The 19,027-nt window shown below is 40.2% G+C and overlaps 4 protein-coding genes and 5 non-coding genes across 11 annotated transcripts in view; 4 read left to right on the top strand and 5 right to left on the bottom strand.

Annotated features, from left to right (window-relative positions):
- Positions 1–428: 428 nt before the first annotated feature.
- Positions 429–10,254, bottom strand: LOC6588953 (neural cell adhesion molecule 2). The gene is made up of 7 exons (XM_026988629.1): positions 9,891–10,254; positions 5,618–5,836; positions 5,391–5,537; positions 4,508–4,639; positions 4,253–4,405; positions 1,021–1,509; positions 429–910 (listed from the first exon to the last, which is right to left on the bottom strand). Exons 1-7 carry the CDS (start codon positions 9,943–9,945, stop codon positions 726–728), a joined length of 1,380 nt encoding a protein of 459 aa, XP_026844430.1. The 5' UTR covers positions 9,946–10,254; the 3' UTR covers positions 429–725.
- A 1,020-nt stretch (positions 10,255–11,274) lies between these two features.
- Positions 11,275–11,575, bottom strand: LOC6588954 (neuropeptide-like 4). Its single transcript, XM_002015339.2, has 2 exons — positions 11,534–11,575; positions 11,275–11,469 (listed from the first exon to the last, which is right to left on the bottom strand). The coding sequence occupies exons 1-2, from the start codon at positions 11,543–11,545 to the stop codon at positions 11,320–11,322; spliced, it is 162 nt and encodes a 53-aa protein (XP_002015375.1). The 5' UTR covers positions 11,546–11,575; the 3' UTR covers positions 11,275–11,319.
- Positions 11,576–13,012: 1,437 nt separating this feature from the next.
- Positions 13,013–13,579, top strand: LOC6589261 (neuropeptide-like 4). Its single transcript, XM_002015340.2, has 2 exons — positions 13,013–13,087; positions 13,200–13,579. Exons 1-2 carry the CDS (start codon positions 13,076–13,078, stop codon positions 13,389–13,391), a joined length of 204 nt encoding a protein of 67 aa, XP_002015376.1. The 5' UTR covers positions 13,013–13,075; the 3' UTR covers positions 13,392–13,579.
- A 112-nt stretch (positions 13,580–13,691) lies between these two features.
- Trnaq-cug lies at positions 13,692–13,763 on the top strand. Its single transcript has one exon. It is a non-coding gene; the product is annotated as a tRNA-Gln (tRNA).
- Positions 13,764–14,092: 329 nt separating this feature from the next.
- Trnaq-cug lies at positions 14,093–14,164 on the top strand. Its single transcript has one exon. It is a non-coding gene; the product is annotated as a tRNA-Gln (tRNA).
- A 998-nt stretch (positions 14,165–15,162) lies between these two features.
- Positions 15,163–19,027, top strand: part of LOC6589268 (apoptosis-resistant E3 ubiquitin protein ligase 1) — a 34,558-nt gene continuing 30,693 nt past the window's right edge. For 2 of the 3 annotated variants that reach the window (XM_026988534.1, XM_026988532.1), the window contains exon 1: positions 15,164–15,551. In XM_026988534.1, coding sequence (XP_026844335.1) covers positions 15,344–15,551 — 208 coding nt within the window. In that variant the 5' untranslated portion in view covers positions 15,164–15,343. Of the gene's footprint in view, positions 15,552–19,027 lie in introns of all 3 variants that reach the window. The other variant, XM_026988533.1, reaches the window with a different exon arrangement.
- Trnaq-cug lies at positions 15,978–16,049 on the bottom strand. Its single transcript has one exon. It is a non-coding gene; the product is annotated as a tRNA-Gln (tRNA).
- Trnaq-cug lies at positions 16,216–16,287 on the bottom strand. The gene has a single exon. It is a non-coding gene; the product is annotated as a tRNA-Gln (tRNA).
- Trnaq-cug lies at positions 18,498–18,569 on the bottom strand. Its single transcript has one exon. It is a non-coding gene; the product is annotated as a tRNA-Gln (tRNA).

The raw sequence follows: 19,027 nt of genomic DNA, 5'->3' as shown, positions 1-19,027 counted from the left end.
ATACGCACTGCTTACCGGCTAAACATTTCATTTCGGGGTTTTTTCCTTCGTCATTTTTTCGCATCTGTTTCTCATTTTTTTTCATTTCAATTAAGCTAATTTGAATCCATTTACTATTATTGATTTGCTTTGGTTTTTTATATGTTTTTTTGTGTGTTTTTTTATCAATAATTTGGACATTCATTCTTTCGGTTGTTTGTAAAATTCATCAAAGTTTTTTTGTTTCGGTTTACATAGTTTTATCGGTTTAGTTTTAGCTTGAACAACATTTATGTAGAGTTGGGCATTTTCATATTTAACTATAAGGTAAATTTGACAATGCATATGTATTGTATGTATCGTAAGGATTCGCCTCTCCATAAACATCGTTTTCCGCCTCCTTCATTTTCTTTCGTTAATATAATCGATTTTGTGGTTTTTCCCTCTTAAAAAACGTACAAAAAATGTGATTGATGAATGGAAAGTTGGCAGCAAAAATTGGCAATAGGCGGAACATATTCTCTATATATATTTATATAGCATAAAAAGCATTTTCTTTAATAATTCGTCGTACTTCTCTCGATTTTGGGCTAAGGTTTAGGTTTAGGTTTAGGTTTAAGTGAATTGCACACACAAAGTTCTATCACAGAAGATACAAAAAATAGGGAACTCAGCAGCAACATTAACAAGATCGGGTTCGGATTGGGGAATGGGATTGGGTATGGGCATTGGATTTGGTACAAGCTCTATGCATAAATCAAAGCAAGGATGAGTGCGTACACCGGATACGGGGACGGGTACCAGCTGCGAGCGGCGGCAGTGGCAAAGATCTTCACGCCACTCCAGTCACTGAGTCCGGCCAGATTTCGGGAGGCAGCGCGCATCAGATACGTGGTGTTCCCCTTCAGATGCGAAATGATGAAACGCTGGCCTGGAAAGGAATGGAATTTGAGGAGAAGAGGTATTACTCAGCCAGAAATTGGATTTATTTTATTTTTATGTTCTTCATGATGTCCAATCCTCTACCCTCTACCAACTCACCTCTATGAAATGAAAAATCCCGCTGTTTGGCATGGCTCCAGTTGCCGGCGCTGAACTTGAACTCGCCCTCGCTCATGTACGCCACCCGGTAGCCAAAGATCTGCATCTCATCGGAGACATTGGTCATGCGGGGCGTGCGCAGATCCAGCTCGAAGGCATCCGCAAAGAGGCGCTTCAGCTGGAAGCGTGTGGGCCCCATGGGCTTGGCCCCCGCCAACAGCTTGATCACACGCTCCAGGCTTCCCAGCGGGTTGGCCACCTTGCATTTGTAGTCCCCGAACTGGCTGTCATTCCGGATGTTCAGCTGCAGCGTGGCCCCATAGTCGGCCACGAAGATGCGATGATTGAAGCCCAGGATGCCCTTGCCGTTGTGCAGCCAGGTGAATGATGGCGGCGGTTCGCCCATGGCGTCGCAGCTGAGATTGACGGCGCCGCCCACATACGCGTACTGCACGAGCAGCGTCTCGTTATAGAACCAGTGGGGCTTATCTGCAAAGAGGAAAAGAGAGATGAGGCACAGCTGGTGTAAGTCCTAAGCTTTGCAGATAGAAAGGGAGGTGGGGGCGGGAAACGGCCTGGTTTCGTTTGCTCATGCCTGCCCACACACACACACACACACACACACACACACACACACACACACACGAATGGAGGGGGAAAGTCGCATAGATAGGGATAGTAGGTGCAGAGCTGTTGCACTTTGTCGTTGTCTCTGCTTAAATCCCCCAATGAGACCTCACTGACACCGCACATGGCACATCAGTTACACTTTTTTCTTTCTGTTTTAGCTTGTGCTCTGCGTCTGGTTAACTGTTAACCTATCTATGTATGGAGTACAGTGGAGTGGGAGTTGTAGAACTATCTCCAATTTTTGCTTTTTACTAGACTAAAACTTTGAATTAATTTCAAGTATGCAAATTACCAACCACAAATCGACGCCCTTTGGTCGCCTGAAGCAAAGATGCAAAGTGCAAGAAATCAAGGTTTATTTGAAGAAGGTGAGGCATTTCCTCAGACCGCTCTCCCGATTATTACAGATTTTATATTATTTGCGTTTTGTGTATGTACGATGCTGACTGATAGAAAGAGCGCGAGAGAGCAATATTCCAACATGCTACACCATCTAAAAAACACCGCTTAAAAATTACTTTAAAGAGCAGAGCGCACCTACTTTTTTTCACTCCTGCTAATAACAAGAACAAACAAGAGACGATATGTACGACCTTGAGCCCAGCACGAGGAAGAAAAAAAACCAAGAATCGATGCAAAGCAGCAGCAGCACTTTCGTCTCTTTTTTGCTCCCACACTCACGCTCCCTCACCTACTCCCATTGCATTCGTAAGCGGCAGCGGCCGGCGTGTCATTTTGCATTTACGATAAGCGGTACTTAGTGAATGGCAAAAAAAAGCAAGAAATTACGGAAGCTTAGGAATATTTCCCAAGTGGAGCATTTAATGTCGTTTTAAGCTAAATAAAATTCCATATAAAATGTTTTAGTAGGCAAACTTAATACCGGTGTTCGTCAAAGCTAGTAAGAGCCCTGCTAGAACTGTGCATTGACATACCCATACATTTATTGAGCTCCCTTTCAATATGTACACCACTGTACATATTGCGATACCCTCTGCAACCTCTGGGGACACCTCCACCCTAAGCCCGATGCTCCATTGAAGCGTAAACTAATAGCACATTTTAGCATTTCGTCGTCGTCCTTTTCGTCCTTGTCGTTGTCGTTGTCGTCGCCACTGCGGCTCATTGAAGTTTATTGCTGAGGAAATGCAAACCTATATATTGCAGCATTTCATCTGTTCATCCGTTACGGTTCCTTCTCCATCTTCCATCTCCTCCTGTCCCCACTGCAGCTTCTGTTCTGATGGTCCTAGTCCTCATCTCCTGCTCCTTCCCTACCTCACGATCCATTGCTGTAGCTAGTGGGCTGCAAATTAGTTTCGGTTTCCATTCGTTTGGTGTTTACTTTTCAGCGCCAGCTGGGCACACTGCAATGATTTGAGGGCTGATGGCAACTCTGGACCGACCCACCGTTTTGGAGGTCCAATTTGGGTGCTGCTGCTGCTGCTTCTGGCTTGTGCAAACCTTCGTCCTGCAGTCATTAGTAAAATTCTGACGGCAACTCAATTGGAGAGAGGCGTTTTTGGGTAGAATCAGGGGCATGTGTATTTGGGGCACTGGGGAGTGTTAACTCAAGCCCCCCCAATGGAGTGGAGTTGACTGAGCTTCTATTTGGTTTGCCTGGTGTTGGTTGCTTTATGAAGTCAAATGTACATACATATGTTTCGATATTGATGGGGGCACTTTGGATTGAACTCTGCTCCCTGGCTATGTCAGCAATATTAATGAGTCTCAAGAGAGGGCTTTCGTTGTTTTTTTGTTTGGGTACACAAGCAAGAATTTATTGGGTACGAATGCATAAACTATGTTTCCTATGTTTGAGTAATCGGTGTGCCCTTTGACTTGGTTTATGTTCGATTGACCGGTAGCTCAGGATTAACTTTTCCTGTCACTGCAACATCACTTACATTCTCAGCTTTCCCCTTTATGTCCCTCTGTGTCCACTTAATCAATTCGCTTGATAACTTCTTTGCCTCATTATTTGTTATATACTCCCAATTTCACAATTATCTTTGTTTCCCCAAAGCCAATTACGGACAGCTTCCAAGTAATATGTTCATTAGAAAATTTGCATCAATAATTTGCATTTTCCTGCCACTTGACCCTGACATGCGGAAGGAGATTCGCTGCCTGTCTTTGTCTCTCCCTACATCTCTCTCAGAAGCGTGTAGGGTCTCAGAAGCAGCTTGAAATCTCATTATAGCCAACGAAGCATGTTCCACTCCCCAGAGAGGGAAAGCGAGGGGAAAAGGACCAGGATGCCACAGGGGAAAGTGCAGCTTAAATAACTTTAAGCTGCTATCAGCAAAAGATTTTGTTGCAAAGTCTAAGCTCAATTTTCAGCTTTCAAAGGGGGGACGACACAGAGAGAGTCCACACAGTGGGGGGCGGGATGGGAAATGCAATTGCCAACAAGTGGGGGGTACAAAATAAATTCTAGATTAAATATTATCAAGTGTGGCACGTAGCAGGAATTCTCGGGGGCAGGACTGCAAGTGGGTGTGTCTGTATGTGCTGCAATCTGAGCTTACCAAAAAAATAGCAGGAAGAGAACTAGGGACATGGGTATCCATGTCCGTGTCCCTTCGCTCATTGTACTTACGTTGTATCCTTAGCAATATCGTTATTTGATCGGAATCCGAAAAAGTTGGTGTTATACGCATGGCACGACACGTATACTCCCCGGCATCCGCCTGGCTGACATTCCTGATGTACAGACCGTTCGACAGGCGATTGTGCTTCGACGAGTTCACAGCTGATAGAAAAAAGGGTTCGGATGGGGGATAGGGAAATAGTTGCATAGTTAACAAGTTTGCCATGCCACGTGGGGGGAGGAGAAAGTGGTGGGTATACTCACTGTTTATGTATTCGCCATTGTAGAGCCAAGAGACTTCCGGTGCTGGCATACCCTCCACGAAGCAATTGACCATCGCGTCGCGTCCTTCGCGCACCGACTGCACTTGTTCCGTTTTGCCAAATGAGATTTTCTCTAGTGGGGGTTCACAAATGGCAAGGAAGAAGGAAATACGTTGGTCAAATTACTCAGTAAATATTGTACATTGGGTCATGACATCCTGTACATATCTACATCTGTCTGTATGGACACTTTGATTTCTTTGCTGTTTACATGGTATCTTTCTTGATTGGTAAGTTGACACACATTTGTGCAAAAGTACGTTAACTTGGGGTGATATTTAGAATAGAGCTAATGCAGAGCACTATTTAATGTTGAAAGCAGTCAGTCCAATATTGAAATGAAAGTTTGTTCTAGGAGGACCTACTTGAGGACCTGTTTTGAGAAGCTTTTCTCTCTATCTAAATAGTTTAAAAAGAAAATTAGCTCTAGAACATAACTAGCGGTCTTGGTTCTCGTCTTTCTCTATATGTGTTTCACATCTCTTATCACAATTAAATAAATAGATAACAAACTTTAAGCTTGTATAATAAATTACTGAAAAATATCTAGTTGTTGAAAACTGGGACTCCCAATTAGACGGGCTTTAAAAAAAACCTTCTCGAGGTAAGTCGGTTTTGTTTTGGTCAAGACTAGAGGCCCAGGAATTTCACAGAGATGCGTTGTATCAGTTTTCGGAACTTAAAATTAATTTGTATTTATTTGAAACATTTTTTGTTATTCCAAGCCAAGTTAAAGACTTTCTATGCAAACAGGTTTGGCAACAATTTTTATGACTTTCATTTTTCCCCTCTTTTTTTTGTACGAAAGTCTGGAGCCAACTTACGATTTACGAGAAGTTCAAAGGAGGAAAAGAACTCGCGCTCGGTATTCACATTCCGATTCTGGTTCCCATTTCCATAGCCATTCACCTCGCAGGTCCAGTTGCCCCTGTCGTCCAACGAGATGTGCTCAAAGACCAGAGCCAGCAGACCTAGAAAAAGATGGAAGAGGAATGTAACTCCCATCCAATGGATATAGTATCCACTGAGAGGATGAGCGGAGGACTATTACCCGTCTTCTTTTCGATGTGCACTCGACCCTTGGTGTTCTCACGGGTTTGGCCGCGGGGATCACGCCACTTGGTGTCGATATCCTTTTGTACTGTCTGGCAGAAGATGATGAAGGAGTCATTTACAAAATGCGTTATTGATGGCGTCGATGGCTGCAGCCTCAACGGAGGCGAAGACGAGACGGGGGATGCGTTGCCTTCCAGATGTCCAAGGATTGCAGCTGCAATTGGAGAGAAAAAGAGAAAATTTTTGCATGAAATTTATCACTTTTTCCGCGAGCTGAAAGCTTGGATGGCAGGGCTAAGGAGTAAGCCTGTCAGGCAGGAGTTGGCGGTAGATGAGGTCAAAGGAATGGACCTAGATGGTAGTTCTGCTCATAAAAAATAATCATAATTCATATGGACAGCCAGTAGGTTTTTTATTTCATTTTTCCACAGTACTTTATCGTATCGTTATTCGTTTTTCCTTTTATTTCACTGGATTTAATTAGCTTTTCATTCGCCTCCGCCTCTGCCTCCATTGAATGCATGAATCTCTAAATAGAGAGTATATTCCTTGTGAAATATTCAAGCATCTGATTAACCCCTCTACCCCTTCAAACCCCTTTCAACTTTGTGTTGCATTTTTAATAGAAATTCCTTTGCTGCAGTCTCGCGTTCTGTTTTTTATGGAGAGAGAGAAAGACAAATTGACGAGCAAGGAAAGAAATACTGATTTTTTAAATTATAAAAACAAGAAAATTACAATATGAATTATCAAAAGTAGGAAAAACTATCAAAAAAAAATATATTGTGCATCATTTGATTGACGAATCACATAAAAATGAATTTAAATAAATTAAATCAAACTTACAAATTGTATAAAAGATGTACACGGACAAAAAAATACATGCTATAGAATATGGAAATATGCAACAAAAAAATGTTTAAATTTGTATTCTATTTGCATTGATTAAATGTTGTTTGTGCAAACACTCGGGGAAACGGGAATACAATTTTGAACAGATTCTTGCAGCGCAAAAACTCCTTGAAATCGGATTAAACTATTAGTATTTGTATATCTTTTAAAAAAGGTACGAGATATCTGATGCTTTTGGAACGTATGTATGTTATTGCCACATATTTATATGAAAGATATTATTCTCTGTTAACCGATTAATAAGATTAACGTAATGTTTTTACTAGGCCTGATGTTTGAGGTGAAGATTTGAAACATTTAGTACCAATGTATTAGACTTCCACTGAACGTGGAACTGCCAGGGTTACGACCTTCATTACGCCAAGGTAGCATTCGTTTCAGGTTTTATTTTTAATTTAATTATCAATTCACATCACCAATAAAGCCAAAATAGAAAAAAAAAAAAATATAGTGGAGCCAGTAAAACAGTAAAACTCATTTCAGCGTAATTTTTTGCGCACAGCAATAAATTTAGTTCACTTTTCTAAGTAATTTTTTGTAGTAAAGCATTTCATCGACATCCTTTTATTTTGTTATACCCAAAGGGACGCATTCCTGAATTCCCATCACGCGATATTTTTTCTTTTTTTTTATGGCCACCACGCCCATCCGGCTAACCTTTATCCGTTATTCCCCCGACTCTTCAGTAATGGGACTGACTAAAATTTCCGACAAACAATTTGAGAGGTTTTTTTGGTGCAGACAAAATTGAAAATAAATACCCAAAAACTATTTGCAAAAAAACAGGAGTACAAAAAAAGTTGTTCCCTTGTTTGCTTTCATTTTTGATATTTTATTTACATTATTTGTTTGCTGCTGTGTTTCTGATAGCTGGCGAAAATAATGATTGGTAATTGAATCTATTGGTAGCAGAGGAAAGCACAATATATTTGTTATTCAATCTGTAGGTTAGGTTAGTCAATGTATTATTCAAGCTAAAAGTTTTTCATGAAATTCTGGTTGAATTTTGCATAAAATAAAAGGGAAACGAAAGAACAGTTAGACATTTGAATAATTAAAATATGCTTTTTGATTATTGAAATATTCACGCAGTAGTTTTATGAACTTTTAAGAATTTTTTTTGGCGAGAAACATTTAACTAAAATTTGCATTTTGTCAGTCACAATTTCATAACAAAATAAAATTAATTTTCAAAAATATTTCAACGATGCTTAATCAAAGAACTTTAGCCAATTACTTTGAAAGATTTTTACTAATATCTAATGTCATTTCCGTCTTTGGCCTGTCCTGGCCAGGTCCAATGCTGCCATTCCACACCCTTCTCGAAAACCATCGAAAACACTTGGCCCAGAGAGTGAGGCAACAAATCCATCAAATTGAATTTAATAATATTTTATTTGAGTGGCAAAATGCTACGTACGTAATACGTATGTACATATGTGTGCGCAAAATGTTCGAGTAAATCCAATAAAAATTCAAATTCGCCTTTTAAAAATTTTGTAAGCAATACGCACACGTAACATATAATGTAGTATATATATATATGTATATATTTGATATATTCATATGTGTGTATCCACACATGCACATATAAACGGAGGTACAATTTCTGCAATTGGATTGTTAGGGCTGGGCTCCTTTGTGTGCTGCATATCAATCATCCTGAAGTCGCTGATAGTCTAAGGGAAGGTTGAGGTGCCGGAGCACTAGTACTGAAAGGTAATATCCTTTCAATTTGTTCTGCATCAGCATATTTTTTATGCGATTTTATATTGAATCCAATATTGTTACATTTTGTGTAATTTAGGTCTTGTAAAATGTAAGAAAATTGTAGCAGGAAGCATTTGCAGTACTTTTAGGATGTGTTTATTCTTCATCATCGTCTGCTATTTCCCAGCTATGTTCTGTCTGTAGCAACATTCTTTCTTTGCTATAATCCAGAAAAAGGAAAACAGGCTTCCATTATTGCCAAGATTAAAAGATTATTGCCTCTTTTTTAGTAATTTTTAGAGAGCTGATTACATTTTTCATGTTTCTTGGATGTCAATAAGATCCGTGATATAATTCAACATTCATTGCTAAACTATGGATATATATCTAGACTTTGTTGTTTCGTATGTAAGCCTATCCTCTTTTTATCATTCATTTCTATCCAATCTCTATAAATAGTTTTGTTCTACATAGAATGTCTTTACTTTGAGCTACTTGTTCTCTTTCTTTGCAACATTTCAAAGCTTGTCAAGTGACTTGAGATGGGTACTTACATCTTCTCCATCTACTTCCCCATACTTGACCCCATCTCCCACCACCTACTCTGCCTCTTACTTTCTTTATATTTGCCCATCCCCTCATTTTACAGTGTTCCCTTTGGTCTAATGAATTCCCACATCTTTGCCATCTTTGCCATCATTTGCGTTTCATCTTCAAGGGGCCTCGTGGCCATGGGCTAATGTGGGTTAAGGTTGCCTCAACACGCCCTATCTTGCCGCACATGGGTTGCTTAGTATCACTCACGTTTCCCCTCCACTATAATGTTCCAGTCCATACTTTTAGGCGGTGCATGGGGCGTATGTGTAATATTTTCTTGCCACATTGCAAACAATATATTCCTCTTCGGGTGTTTTGCTGCAGAGACAACAGAAGTTTTCCGCAAAAAACAACAAAAAAATGCCCATAAAGAAAGAAATGTTTCTCTCTGAGTGCTTAATTCCACTAGATTTGAACACGAGAACAGAGATTTGAAAAGCGAGAGAGAGAGAAACGAAGGAAACAAACATTTCTTTTAGTTGGATGAACATTTCACGCTAAAAAGTATACAACAAAAATAGTAGTAAAAATCATTGAAATAAAATTTCAAATGGTTTCAAATGGTATCGTACATTTTTTAATATTTTAAAGTATTTTTGTTAACTGTATTTAAATTACAAATAAAATAATCTTGATAATCTTTACACCACCTTTCTGGCATTGCTTTTTATCGCCTTTCTAGGCATCGTAAACTTTCATCCGATATCATTAAAGCCCCATCAAAGTAATCCACCCACGCCCACACCCACACACACCCCTAGCCACCCACAGGCAGCAACCTACTCGGCACAAAAGCAAAGCCAAAATTAACATGGCCAAAAGCAAAAGTTATGCCAAAACAAATGAACTCATTTGGCATTCATTTCATTTATGAAAACAGAACAAGAAAGAAAAAATTTATTGTGGAAAGAGAAACTTTGTGCCACAAAAGCAAGAGTTACGAGTACTTTTGCTTAAGGGGTAAACCACAGTATAGAATCCTTTCTTTTAAGGATGGAGGATGTAGGGTAGAGAGGGGGAGAACTGGGGCTGATCGGGGATTATCCTACCATTCTGTGAGAGGAGCAGCAGAAGCAGCGAGCAGACGACTATCAAAGTATCCATAGCTCCAGTAGTGGGTTATCCTTTATTCAGTTATAATCCTTAATCCTTAATGGTTAATGGTTGATGGTTAATTTCACTGAAATTGCTTTCTGTTGTAGATTTTTCTGAGTTTATTTCACTTGGACTTTCGTGTTATCCCTTCTTGAGAACCTTGGCAGTTAATTATGAGGCTGTTCACTTGAGGGATAATGGCACATGACTGCCGGGGCGACTCATGTGTCAACCGTGGCCGGAAAAGCGGCAACAACAACACTTTCACTTTGGCCAGGACAATGGCCAAGGCAATGGCATGACATCATCAGCCTCATGGGCATGGGCATGGGCATGGGCATGGCCAACATCATCATTCGCTTTTCGGCTGTTGTTTTTTTGTGGTTCTTTTGCTTCCGTTTATATATCTTTTTCTTAGGCACTGGCACTTGGGGAAACACTTGGATTCAGAGAGATGGGCAGGACACGCGGTGGGGGGCCGGTGGTGAACATTTCCGGTGACATATCCTGCGAACGACTTTCCCACGTTCAAATTCTCGCGCTCTACTTGGCGAACGGCCGTCGTCCAAGGCTGTGGCCTCGTCGCTGGGCATTCAGGCGATCCATTGCAGGCGGGCGACGGTATTCGACTGAAACTGCATTCGCACACGGAGGATACTCCCCGACAGGACTGGACTCGGGCTCTCAACGAAGTTCACGCGAGCGCGCTCGAGCGGGTTACTCCTTTTCTGGCCTTCTATTTCCTCTATTTCCAGCCGCGTTCACGTTCGAATCGTTGCGAAATCAGAAAATACACTGAAGTCATCGTGAGTCCTGTGGCATCCTTTTTGGCGTATCGCCAGGAAGTCGGCCGAAAAGGAAAAACTTCTTCTTGCACGCAACTTCGTGGGAATCGCAATGTTGGCACACTTTTCCGTCGTCCTCGGGGGAAACATTGTTGCCGGCGAGTGGGATGTTTAGACACAATTTCTAGTTCGAAATGTTGCAGGAGGACTTTTCAGGGGGAAGGATTTGTGGTGGAAAGCCTCTTTTTGTGTTAGGGGAAACAGAATGTGAAATAATTTTCACCGATTTGCTATAAAGGATGAAGTGAAGGATGATGAGCTTTCTTGGGTATAAATCTGTGTCCTACTTGGACAGGACCAAAGTTGATGTTTCGAACAGTGTATAACCCTGGTGTCCTATGTTATGGGAGAATATTAAGGCATACTTCCTATAAATATAAACAAAACCAAGTTTGGGCATTCAGAAGTTAGAAAAGTGAATACCTAGTATAAAAATTTATCTGAAAAAATTGTAGTATAACCTCTCAATCCCTTAACCAAAGAAACTCATAAATTCTCATGCAAAAGCTTTTATTTATTCAATCGGGAATCGTTCACATCAACCATAGTAGACGTAGGGCGAGGCATAGCCCACAGCGGGATAGCCAGCCGAGTAGACAAACTGGGGCACCGGTGCCGGATTGGGGCCCGGCGCAGGGGCAGGCACAGCGAGGACAACAGCCAGCAGAGCGGCGAGCAACAGGAATACCTGAGGAATATATGGGAAACACTTGGGTATCAAAGGGAATGGTAGGCCTTTGGCAAACACTCACCAGCTTCAGCATGATGGAAAGAGTTAATTCTACGACTTGACAAACAGAATCGAACTGCACTCGATGTTTGCTCGATTGCAGCCTTTTATATTCGGATAACAAACATTGCGGAATAAAGAAAGGGAAGAGGGTCACCGAGGAAGGGAGGGAGTCTAAGCAGCTTTATTGTAGTGCTGCTGTCATCACACTGCTGACTGCATCGGGAGAACCGGGGGACCCGTTCCCACATTTTGTTATTCCATTTGCATTCGTTGGCCAAGTTTATGGCTCATTATCGGGCTTAACGCGCTCGGTTCGCCTAATGCCTGCCAAATGCGAATACAAAGAACATTATTGTTTCTTAATCTGTTTGCCCACTATATGCCGTTGACGACATCGTCACTACCATCATCATCATCAGCAGCAGCTAGCATCCTCCTCCACTCACTTCCTCCCATCCTCCATACTCCTCCAAAGAGTGTCGCTCTTTATTTTGACTCTTTTTTACTGTATTCTTTTGGTTTGGCTCTTCGTCACGGGTAAACATTTGGCTTTGTTTTGGTTGAATTCGATTGATTTGGGAGTTGAAATGTACATGATTTTGCAGTTTTTATGTGATACACTTTGGGGGCACGAAGGCGATGATATAAGAGGATTTGTTTTGGCAATACGAATGGAAGAGAACTTGAAAGTATTATTCTAAACAATGAAATGTGAAGTACTTATTATAGAAAGTTCTTTATTTATAAAAAGAGTATAAGAATGTTAAGATGAGAATATCATCCTTCTAATGAAATGATAAAGAAAAAGTGCGCTACCCTTATATTCTAAGATCGAATGAAAAATGATTTGACTTCAAATATTTTAGAGATGTAGGGCCTCTTGAAAACGTTTTAACTGAAAACTTGAGTGTAATTCCCTTCTTAATCAGTTAAATTATTGTATGGACATTGAATTTTTTCAATATTTCGCCCACAATATTTCTGCGCAATTGATTGTAATTGAATTTGAGTCGCCAAATACTTGAAATTTTGTTAAGAACCAATACGAGTACACCCGACAATGTCTGGAGATCATTAATCACCTGAATAGAAGCCAAAAGTGGCGACAAGCAATCCCCAATTAAAATGCACTGAGCGTAGCTCGCAAAAATTCTACTATCTCACTGTGCTGAAATCACGATACATTGAAGGCCAGTTCTATAACCGAGAGTGATTCCATCGCCGGAGATCGACAAAGAATAAGAAGTCATTAGAATGCGAAGGGAAATTGGTGTTCTCGTCTGTCAAAAACTATCAAAATAGAATCAAAATACAAATACAAATACAAAACGAAAACGAAAACTATTGCGGAATGATGTGAGCAAAACAGAAATGGCCATAAATCCCATACAGTGCTTCCAGAAGTGCGACATCATAAATAAGTCATGAGTGTGACAAATTCGGGGACTGGGAGATAGCTACGAGTATATAAGACCCGTGAGTGGGCTTCAACAGCATCAAACCACAAAGTGCAATCGCTTCAGTAGCATCAGAAACCAGAAGGAAAATCAATTCAAGCAAAATGTTCAAGCTGGTAAGTTTTAGAACGGTTGAGGACCTATCCTCAGGAAAGGACTTCAGAACTAAATGCGAATTCCCAACCCATATCTATATCTAATACCATATTCCACCATATCTGTTCACAGCTGGTCGTTGTCTTCGCCGCCCTCTTTGCCGCTGCCCTGGCCGTGCCTGCTCCTGCACCACTGCCACGCGCCGCACCAGCCCCCATTCCCGTTGCCAGTCCGGAGCCCGCACCCCAGTTCTACTACGGAGCCAGTCCCTACGCCTACTCCGGCGGCTATTATGCTGCCTCCCCCTACTCGTACTACGGCTAAGTGCTGTGGCTTAACCCGTGGATTGGATGGCTAACAAACACCCGCACAACTGGTCGGCGATTCGTGATAATGGACTTGATAATGGACTTTGGAATTTGAGCTAATTAAGTTTTTCTCTTCAGTCATAAAAGCTTTTCAAAAAAGCGCACAAAAAAAATGATGAACAAATAAAAATGTTGCAAAATTGATTTTTGATGACAATTTCGTTTTGGTAGAATCGCGCTTCTGCTTTCGCTGTGGGTAACAAAAAGTAAGGCCCAGTGGAAATTGTGAATCAGTTTGGACGGCAGCATCGCAAATGGTTCCATGGTGTAATGGTTAGCACTCAGGACTCTGAATCCTGCGATCCGAGTTCAAATCTCGGTGGAACCTGAATTCTGCTTTACGGTATTTTTTATAGAAGTTCGAATGGAAATATTATGTGGTATGCATTTTTGATAAGCTACGAGTAATGTGTACTTTGACACTAAAAAAATATGTAAGGTATTTTTAAATGTATATTTATACTTTCTTTTGTGCATTATATTTTTATTATATTGAATATTTTCTATTGTTATGTATAAATACGTACAATTTCCAATTTTTGTTTCATTTCTATATGGAATGAAAAGATACAAAAATCAGTCTCTGTAAATTGGTAACTCAGCATTTTATATGCTCTATGAAGTATCTTTATGAGTTTTGTCCAACGATTGTTAGGTGGTTCCATGGTGTAATGGTTAGCACTCAGGACTCTGAATCCTGCGATCCGAGTTCAAATCTCGGTGGAACCTTGATATAAAATTTTCTTTATTTTAATTTTAGGTTTCTTAATTGTGTATTTCTGTAATTACATTTTACTTATAAGCTCCACTTTAAGTAAATTGATTTAAATTAATCTAAAACAAAATTAAAAAAGCTCGCTGACTCTTCTTGGTTTATGAACTGCCTAAATGGTTTATGTCTCTGGTGACAGCTTTTCATACCGCGGAAAATGTTGCGGTATGAAAAGCATTCAAATGAGGAAATGTTTTTCTTCCGGATAGAAAATAGTCATTAGTAATGTTTAAAATCAGTTCGGAAACAGAATATAAATTAGCTAACGGTAATAGAGTACAAAGAGGACCATACCACCGGTTGACAAGCAAAAAGTTTTTTTGTTTTTTGATCTTATTTGCTTAAACCTTATTTTAGACACAATCAAAGAAAAGGAAATGCTTAGAATAAGCCAGTCATATTGAAAATTATTTCATTAATCGGACAAAATTATTTATTCAGGTCTCAGGTTCCTTCCTAGCTAGTTAAATCAAATCGAATATCAAATCGACGAATTTGAGTTCCGATCATGGACAGAGAGCAATTAACCCGTTGTCGACCAGTGGGTATTCAGATACTCTTCACGAAAAATATATATCTTGAAGAATTTTAGCTCAGTTTAGGGTAGAGATATCGTGGTTTTTTTTATGCAACGATGAAGGATAGGATAGGATGCAGCTACAGGAGTAATTTGCAAACAGTACTCTTCGCGGTTTAACTCAAGTTTCTCACCTGTTTAAATAAATTTCTGTTCACCTTATCCCGGTCATTTCTTTCGGTATATTTAAGGTATATTTTGAAAATGAGACGGTATATTTCTGGAAGTCGGACGGTATATTTTATGGATAAATCCGCTGCCACACTGGCAGCGTTGGATGCACTTTTGCAACCGTTTTTGTGCTATTTTTTGTGCAAAAATAATAAATAAAATATTCAGTGTAAGAATAGAACAACACTTGAGATTAAATGAAACAGAATACAGTTGAAATCGGCTTGAAATAATGCTCGCGTTGTTTTCGTGTGTGGCCTGTGGTGCTGTTGCTTCCACCTGCAACTCAGCTGGCAGCGATGTCAAAGTGCGCGCATTAAATATTTAGAAAGAGACAGCTGCGTAGCTCTCCCATGCATTTATCAGGTCTACCTTCCGAACTTTGATTATGTGGAAACGCTCGCTCAAAGTCATAGTAGCCCTCGTCTTGAGCTTGATGTTCACCGTCTCCCTAGTGAAGATTGTTCTATTGATCTGGACATCGTATCCCGCCTGGCTGCAACGCTACACCGACGCCGAGCGCCCTTTGCCCACCGTTGAGGAATGGCTGGATTCGGAGCAATTGTCAGCCTACAAAAAGTTATTTCGCGATAAAGGTGAGTCTTGTAATGCAATCCCTTGTATTGAGTTTACGGTTGCAGATGTCGGGGCATTGGCATTCCGCCTTATCGTAGGTTCAGCTGTGAATTGTTGCGATTTGGGTTTCTTTTGTTGATATTTATTATTTGTTTGTATCACACTCATTGTATCAACCTCTCTCACTCTTACACTCAGCAAGTGCTTGCGCTCTCACGTGTCAAATGTTTATGTTTGTGTGTGTGTGAGATATTTTTTGTAGTTTGAAAGCTCTCTAAAGCTGAATTTTGATGTGCTTTCAACACGTGCTGCAGTAAATAATCTGTAGAGAAGGAAAAATTTAAAAATTTAGTAACACGAAAATTCAACTAAATGCACTGGAAGCAAAATTAGAAAAAATACAATAAAATCGAGTTGAAAGAGAAAAAAAAGATTTTCAGAAATCAAGGTTCCACCGAGATTTGAACTCGGATCGCAGGATTCAGAGTCCTGAGTGCTAACCATTACACCATGGAACCTCTCTGAACGCCGTGCAACACCATTAGCGGTAAAAGCCGTACAAAGATGATCTTCTATTAAATTTATCTTTAAATCAAATAATATTAACAACAAAAATACATACCAATATAAAAACAGAATTCATCGTATTAACAGAAATACTATTAAAAAAGATAATTTCACTTCAGGTTCTACCGAGATTTGAACTCGGATCGCAGGATTCAGAGTCCTGAGTGCTAACCATTACACCATAGAACCGCTTTGAACAAGCATCGCTTAGAGGCAGTTTTCTAGTCAAGCGATGACCCGCTCTGACACCACAGATCGTAGAAGAGAAAGTTGATCAACAATTTTAGGGCTATTAATAAAAACCTGATCTATTGTTATTATTTGGTTCCCTCGCAGGTAAACAAGAGACAAATATAAAACAATTTGTTGCTATTGCTAGGGCTGCATAAGTTAATATTCCATACATTTTATGAGATTTAACTCGCTTCATTACGTGCTGAACTTTTCGTAAAAATTACACACGCTAATTAAGCACATGGTGCCCTGAATAATTGTAATGTAAGTTTAATAAAGGGCGCCAAACAAAAAAACAACCTGCTGGAATATATACTCCGAGAGAGAGAGCAGCCCCAGGACGTAGCAAAAGCTTTTTCTTTACTCCGAATCGGGTCTTCGGCTCCTGAATCCCCCGAAAGTTTTCTGTGTCAGAGACTCAGCAGCCAGTCGCAGGCCTCGCGTCTTTTTCGGACTCGTGCCTGACTAGGGTTTCGGTATAAAATCAATCGTAAGTGTCCTTAAATGCTCAGTTTTGGTTTTCCTGTGAAGCACGCTGGGTTCACTCCACGTGCTCGCGTTTTCCCCCCGTTTTTCTTTGGTACCAAGCAAAAAATAAATCTCACAACAAAACTTATAATTAAAATACTAGCAGAAAAAAAAAATAATAAAAACTGTAATAGACGCTGAAAGTTCTTACTTTTTGTGTTAGTTTCCATCGCGTTTTCTAAGTTCGTCTCTTGTTTTAATCGAAGTAAACGTTGTCAAAACATTTCGTGACACCGAGGACAATAAAGCCCAGAAACAATACCCAAAAGAGACACACGAAAAAGGAAAAATAAAACGTTTTTGGGGTAGCCCTAACCTACTTATTTCGGTTAGCACGTGTTCCCAAACTCTCATACTCGCCCATCACATAATCCTGCGATAGATATCCCAGCCGGTTCCACTCAAAGCTAATGATGCATGGCTAATCCTTATAATACGCGTTACGGGTAAATGAATGCTGGAAGAAAGCAAATTTCGCGCCGTACAATTTTCCACATTTTGGCATATTAATTTTTTATTGTTGGCGGGCGGTGGGAGAGGCTGGAGAGAAGTACGGCGGCGGATGCCCCATTGGGGTGTTCACACTTCAATGCGCAGTTATTTTATAGGCCTTAGCACTCCCGAAGACCCCCATAGACCCCATCTGTTCTGTTCTGTTCGGCTCGTGTGTTCCATTATCCTATCTAAATAAACTGACTCATCCGCAGTGTGTGTGTGTGTGTGTGTGTTAGTGTGTGTGTGATTCTACATGTTTGTTTTTCTGTTATAATGTTAAATGTCACTCGATGTTGGGGTTTCGGCCTGGTCGCATCGGTGTCCGCTCATAAAGAATTAATTGCCAATTAATTTTGATGACACTCTTCTCTTCTCTTTTCTCTCCATTTTCGCACTTGACCGTGTCCAGGTCCGTGTCCACTTGAATTCTGGTTGTCGTACTCCTTTCCCGAGACCCCCCAACACACGCGCTTAACCTTTAAATCGCATTTACTTTTGACCTGCATATTAATTAATGGGTTAACAGCACGACATCCCGAAAAAAGGGTTCTTCTGTGGTCAATTATGCATTAAGTGGCATTTTGGGGAATGAATCGTAATTGTATAATATATGCATGTACATTTATATAAAAGTGTAGGCGGTAACAGCTCAAGAAGACGTTGCTTTGGCCCGTTCTTACATAATATTGCAGAAAAAAACAATAGGAGAAGACTACCCTTTGTAGGTTGTCGGAATCTTTTGAGTTGGTGGAACATTTTCCTGGATTTTGTGGGATGTATTCGAGTTTTATTCGAATTTATAGTAATTGTATACTTCTCCGATAAATTTTTCCCATTTATATAAAAATTTCTTTAAATGAAAGAACAAATTTCTTTTAATTCTGGCATAACCTGAACGAAAATATAGACTCTTTGTCATGGAGTATCCAAATTAATATGGTGAATCCATTCGAACTTCGGTACAACGCAACACAGAAAAAATTTTGACAATAAGAAATCTAAACTTCTCTTCCCTTCTTGTGTCATATAGCTGAAATAACACCCTCAATGGTGAGATCAGATCTATAAATAAAAGTAGAGTCGCTGAGAAAATATCAGATATACAAATATATGTAGCTTAAAAATAAAAAAAGATAACGTTAAGGTTCCACCGAGATTTGAACTCGGATCGCAGGATTCAGAGTCCTGAGTGCTAACCATTACACCATGGAACCCACTGGGCGAGGGCCATCAAAGAGCTCTGTTCGATTTCCAATGAAAGATCATAGCTAGATCACGAAAACAAGAAGACAAGAGAGGCCCCAACAAGAAAGAAGAAAACAATGAGAAGAAGCCACAAAAAGAAAGAAGAGAACAATGTAAAGCAACGCAAACATACGAATAAATATTTCCATAAAAACCAGAAATACTCGTCGGACATTTTTGCAGAGCCGACGAAATTACTCGAGCAATCAGCAATAAGGGGGTAGGGTGCGAAGAAGGGAAAAAGGGGGAGTGTAGCTATCAACAAAGGTATAAAGAGACGAAGAGCGGCCACCTTTATGGCCAGAGAAAGCGAGAGAGGAAGATACGCCATCCTGGTCGGAAGCATTTAGTTTGTGCGACAAAAAGAGGAAATAATTGTTTGGTAAACATTGACCAATGTCCGACACAAGAAGAAGCATATAGCAGG

Source organism: Drosophila persimilis, unplaced genomic scaffold (genome assembly GCF_003286085.1).
Source record: "Drosophila persimilis strain 14011-0111.01,24,50 unplaced genomic scaffold, DperRS2 tig00000191-arrow-pilon, whole genome shotgun sequence".
Lineage (NCBI taxonomy): Eukaryota > Metazoa > Arthropoda > Insecta > Diptera > Drosophilidae > Drosophila > Drosophila persimilis.
Note: the sequence above shows the minus strand (reverse complement) of the source record. Positions and strands in the feature narration are given on the sequence as shown.

What these genes read in the sequence shown, in the direction of transcription:
- LOC6588953 (XM_026988629.1), bottom strand. Translation starts at nt 9,945, where the DNA reads ATGGATACTTTGATAGTCGTCTGCTCGCTGCTTCTGCTGCTCCTCTCA. An exon ending in CTTTGAACTTCTCGTAAATC is followed by an intron (nt 4,640 to 5,390) that starts GTAAGTTGGCTC and finishes AACCCCCACTAG; the next exon opens with AGAAAATCTCATTTGGCAAA. An exon ending in GATATTGCTAAGGATACAAC is followed by an intron (nt 1,510 to 4,252) that starts GTAAGTACAATG and finishes TCCTCTTTGCAG; the next exon opens with ATAAGCCCCACTGGTTCTAT.